Source organism: Triticum aestivum, chromosome 2B, assembly GCF_018294505.1.
Source record: "Triticum aestivum cultivar Chinese Spring chromosome 2B, IWGSC CS RefSeq v2.1, whole genome shotgun sequence".
NCBI lineage: Eukaryota > Viridiplantae > Streptophyta > Magnoliopsida > Poales > Poaceae > Triticum > Triticum aestivum.
The window spans coordinates 668,540,453-668,545,459 of record NC_057798.1 but is presented as its reverse complement, the minus strand read 5'-3'; the positions used below and the strand labels follow the sequence as shown (position 1 = coordinate 668,545,459).

At 49.3% G+C, this 5,007-nt stretch overlaps 1 protein-coding gene across 1 annotated transcript; it reads right to left on the bottom strand.

Annotated features, from left to right (window-relative positions):
* Nucleotides 1-243: 243 nt before the first annotated feature.
* Nucleotides 244-4,692, bottom strand: LOC123046608 (vacuolar cation/proton exchanger 1b). Its single transcript, XM_044470007.1, has 11 exons — nt 4,257-4,692; nt 2,456-2,523; nt 2,320-2,348; nt 2,031-2,227; nt 1,708-1,929; nt 1,489-1,620; nt 1,242-1,358; nt 1,083-1,136; nt 882-998; nt 667-757; nt 244-575 (listed from the first exon to the last, which is right to left on the bottom strand). Exons 1-11 carry the CDS (start codon nt 4,515-4,517, stop codon nt 559-561), a joined length of 1,305 nt encoding a protein of 434 aa, XP_044325942.1. The 5' UTR covers nt 4,518-4,692; the 3' UTR covers nt 244-558.
* Between the last annotated feature and the right edge of the window lie 315 nt (nt 4,693-5,007).

Below are 5,007 nucleotides of genomic sequence, written 5' to 3'. Positions count from 1 at the left end.
ACAGATAGCCAAGTTAAAATTATAAAATGGAAAGACAAACTGATCGGTGAGGGTGCTGCAAATATGTCAACGTGTGTTTTCGACAGTGCTTGCTTGGGCGCTTGGAGGATTTCGCTCAAGATGGCTCTACCCACACACGGTCAACACGATGGAACATCCACGGTAGAGGGTGGTTGCGGTCGCCGCGAGATTTAATCTGCACCCAGGCATTTCCCCTGGACGAATTCCCCGTTGATGGTCATGGATGCAAAGGGGTGTGTGTTTTTCACTGTGCCTGTTAGTCCCTCCAGCCTTACCTCCGTAGCCACCTTAGCTTTTTAGGTGCACTAATGGATACATTAAACTCGATTAATTTACAGGACTGCGATGACCATAAACACCTGATTCAGTCTCGATCTACAATCTTACACGCAGGCAGGCCCTACTGCTTGGCTTGCCTGCACGCTCGTCTGCCCAGGGAGGTACTCTACTACCTTCTTCTCTTCACCATCTTCAGCTTAATCACCGTCCGGTTTTCGGGGAACCCTGAACTAAGCCGATCTGCTAGGCTGAACCCGATTAGTTGCTTCCATCAGCTGTCATCGAAACATAACAAATGCGAAGAGACAATGAGTAGTTGCAAATGATTTGAGCAAAAAATGGGAGGGAGAGTGCAAGAATCCCTACCTGAACGTCGTCTCAGGACAAAAAAGCACACGCCGATCACGGCGTAGCAAAGGAGGAGAAGCAGTCCCTTCAGGTAATGCGACGACCCGTCCTGCAAAACACACGAACAATTCCTTCACTGAATGAGTTGCTATTACCATGACAAGCATACCAGAAACACCAAACTGAACAGAGGTTGACTCAGCGCGGGGATGCGAAACAGAACATAAAATTACCTGGAGGGTGAAGCTTGTGACCAATATTGCGAGGAACAAAGAACCAGTCTCTAGCAGGTTGAAATCAAGATCCATTGGAACCCCCATGACCCAAGCCACAAGGACACTCAGTGGCACCTACAACAGTTCAGTTCCATCAGGAAAAAGACAAAGGCAAGACCATATGAAGATAACAATGTCCAGAGGTCAGTTAATACAGACCACAAACATGGAAATCTGCGTAGCTGACCCCAGAGATACTCCGAGGGTGATGTCCTGTTACAAAAAAAAAAAGAAAAAATAGAACAGATTTGGTGTTACTTATCGCTCCCCGGCATTTCAGTGAGTATGCACGGGTTCTGAACTTCTGATGCTACTTACCAGCTTGTTCTTAAAAGCAAATATGATTGCCCCAGCATGCTCTGCTGCATTCCCGACAATCGGAATCAAGATGATGCTAATGAAGCTCACTGATAGTTCCCAGGATTCTGAGGCCGCCTGCAAAATTTGTTCCCAAAAAACATTCTTAGCTACGCTGTAGGTTAGCTCTGAGTAAAATTACAAAGGAAATTCCTTCAGAACGCCCATCCAAACTTAGCCAACATGAACATAGGATGGTGTTGCATACCTCAATTGTGCTAACGACATACTCTGACAGTAAGGCGGTTATCACAGTCATGACTGCTAGCCAAACCATCGCACTTGTAAATCCCAGTACCGCCTCATCTTCAGAGACCAAATCATCACCATCATCTTCAACCTGATCATTTTGTCATTAACCAACTAGTTATATGCATGTTAATAGGTTATTCTGGTTTCTGATCAGCACTTTACAAATATTACACACCTCCTGGGGCTCAAAGAGCTGGCGATGCGTCTTCAGTTGGAAGTAAAGGTAGGCTCCATAGGCCAGGATCATGAGAACGCTGCACGCCCGGGATAGCACCAATCCTGAATCGTCGGAGTTTACTGCATGCTCACCGGCGCTTACTGCATACCTCAGCATCAGCGGCATTGATTGGCATAGCACACCAAGAATTAGAAGCCCTGTGCTGACATCTGCTTGCTTCTGCACAAATGAAAGCCATATCGTCGTTCATGCGTCATGACAAATTCGTGCAATCGTAAACAGCATAACAGTAGTACGAAGTAGATGGCCGAGTTGGTTACTCTGTCGTATGGCTGCTCGACACCGAGGTTTGCCAGCCCACCAAAAAAGAGGGAGGTGCCGAGGACAAGCAGCAAGTTGGACAAGATGGAGCCGAGCAGGGAGCATTTCACCACCGTTATCTTGCCTTCCCTCAGGGCGAATAGCGCGATGATAACCTCGGTGACGTTGCCGAACGTCGCATTCAACAGTCCACCAACTGCAGTTCAGGTAGATAACCACATGATGTCCAAGTTGTAGTTTGGTTAGAAACTTAGAATGATTTGACGTTTTGAGATCAACAACTCTTACCAGTGGGACCTGTGTAGAAAGCGATCTGTCTGTGATCAAAATAACACAAAGAACAGAGTGCAAGCTTTGTCAGCAACATAATAAAGAAGGTAACGCCGAACCGAACACGCTATGACGATGAACAAAAGAGACTTACTCCGTCAAGAAACTGAGTCGCTCTGCAAGAGGAATTAGCCCAATTAAGCTAAGCACGAAGAGCCACACCTGTATGAGCTCAGCATTAGGGAAAAAGATAGCAAGTGTCCAAAAAGATGGGCAAACGGTGAAGAATATTCGGGATCTACATGCTCTTCCTGTCCTATTGGTTCTAGCCATGAAAATATTACTGTCCCTGTTTAATCAGCCAGATTTTTGAACATACTACAACTTGGAATATGTTGGTACAAACTACAAGCATAGTCAGTCCTGGTGTGTCTCACGTGTTCTCTGGAGCACCGGCACGACAGGGAGAGCTGAGAAGACGTAGGAGTCGCATGCCGGACTGAAACGATGGTAAGAAGACAAGAGAAGGCAGTACAGCAAGAGCATCTACCTCTGCTTTGTCCAGAGGAATCCCACAGTGAAAACGGCCCGTGTTCGTGTTTGATCTGAGCTCTCGCCGATCAGCCGCAGGACTGTCGCAAGGAACTGCTAGCGATTAGGGTGTATAGTTACCGAATCCTGCTAGCGCAGTGGTGCCTACGTACGGACAGGATTCACCTGGTGACCACGTTGTTAACTTAGTACTAAACCCATCTTAATCATTGTTGCTGCATGTGCAGTGAGCCCAGGGGCGGGGATTAATGGCTGCCATCGCTGGATGGATCATGGATGTATAATATACTGGTAATAGCATTAGGAGGTGGATGTGAGGTGCAGACATGGATGTTGATGGACCGACATGGGCGACATGGGTGGTGGTGGAGAGCAAGAATGTGCATGTGATTGGCAGAGCCGGGGCATATTAGTCGCGGCTTATTCCATTCCACGATTCCATCTGTAACGCGTCAATTTTGATTAGTGGTTGGGGTTTGAGGCCTAGCCCACATGCCGGTATGGGGTCACTCACATGTAAACAGCTCGATGTAAATCAAATCTTTCTCCAAGAAAATATGCAAACAAAATCACTATCATTCCATTCTCACATAAACCTGCACTAATTGCTATGAATGGTTATGTTGGCGGTTTCTTTAATGGAAATCGATGGGAGGCCCGCTGTTTCAAATACTTAAGAAAAACTTAGTATGGGACTATGAATGCATTGGCCACAGCTCTTGTTCTCTCTCTCTTCACATGTTTGTGCAACGCCCTGTTGAACTATTAATCTAAGCACTAATAAGGTAATACTAAATGCAGGAGTTAGTTAGCGGTGGGCAGAGGAGAATAAAATATATTTTTGTGGTGGTGATGAAAATGTTCAGGATGCTTGTTTTATGTTGGAGACAAGGCACATGCAAGTTTTTCATAGAGCGGTTGATCAGAGAGCAAATCAAACGTCCCTAATTACGTCTGTTGGCTATAGGTGTTCCAGCGTTGATGTGACAAAAGCAGAGGAGAATGCGGGATCTTTCTAGTAGACGAAATGGCACTGAAACCGATGTACGACCGTAATCCTCCTAGCCTAGGGTGATGAAAAATGTAATGTGTGTTTTATGTTGCATAACAGTACAAGGCACATGTAAGCTTAACAGAGGGAGCCGCAGAGCAAAACGATCGTCCCTACAACATATGATCCAATCCAATTGCGATGGACAGAGGAAGCAATCGGAATCAAAGAGGTTCGATGGAGCTAAGTTAACGACAGCACTACCTAATACGTAGTACTACTAGCAACTATTAGGTGAAACTGGGATAAATAAACACGGAAATCAGGTGGAAGCAGCCGTTGAAGGGCCGGTGAGAAAGATTGGAGGTTACAGGAAAGGAAAGGAAAGAGGGAGAGATGAGGCGAGGCGTACCTGGCCGAAGCGCATGTATCTGGCGACGACGGCGAGGACGACGGCGGGGAAGAGGACGAAGAGCTTTGTGCCGAAGAGCACCTCCTGGAGGGTGGAGAGGAAGCCTCGGAGCGCGGCGCAGGGCAACTTGCGGACGAGCGAGGTGTCGGACTTCTTGCGGAGGGAGGAGGAGGACATGTTGTGCGCGGTGCGGCCCAGGTGCCGCATCTCCTTGCCGCCGGCCTCCAGCAGCGGCGCCGCCACCGCGGTGGAGGAGTCCATCTTCCTTCCTTCCTTCCTTCCTTGTCGCAGGCCGCGGGCAGGCTCTCGGCTCAGCTGTGCTCTGTTTCTTTCGGCTGGCTACCACCACCTCGCCGCTACCTCCTCAACAGAGCATCGGGGCGGGCGGCGGGGGCGGGGGCGGGCACATGTATACCGTGCAGTGCAGGTGGGCGAGCGGGGGTTAGAAAAGGGGCGGGCAACGTGGCGTGCCGCGCAGCTGGTCCGTTAGCGCTCCCTCCACCTCGCCCCGGTTGTGTGGCCGGGCGGGGCAGGGCACCGCTCGGGGATCGGCCTGGCCGGTGGCCGCTGCTGCTGGAATTGGGTACGAGAGCGAGGCCTGCGATGACGCGGATGGGGTAACGGCTGCCCCGCTAGCGTCGCCTAGATACAGCGAAGCCAACCGGTGGCTGTGTACGTAGTACGAACGTATGTACGAGGGACGGGGACCGACGAGGAGACACGGGAAATACATAATTCCTTGACGACGTGC

Bases quoted from the DNA above. Each gene is read 5' to 3' on its own strand.
- LOC123046608 (XM_044470007.1), bottom strand. From the start codon at position 4,517: ATGGACTCCTCCACCGCGGTGGCGGCGCCGCTGCTGGAGGCCGGCGGC. The intron at 2,524-4,256 runs GTACGCCTCGCC...GAGCTCATACAG, and splicing joins GATACATGCGCTTCGGCCAG to GTGTGGCTCTTCGTGCTTAG. The intron at 1,359-1,488 runs GTATGCAACACC...CAAATTTTGCAG, and splicing joins ATGTCGTTAGCACAATTGAG to GCGGCCTCAGAATCCTGGGA.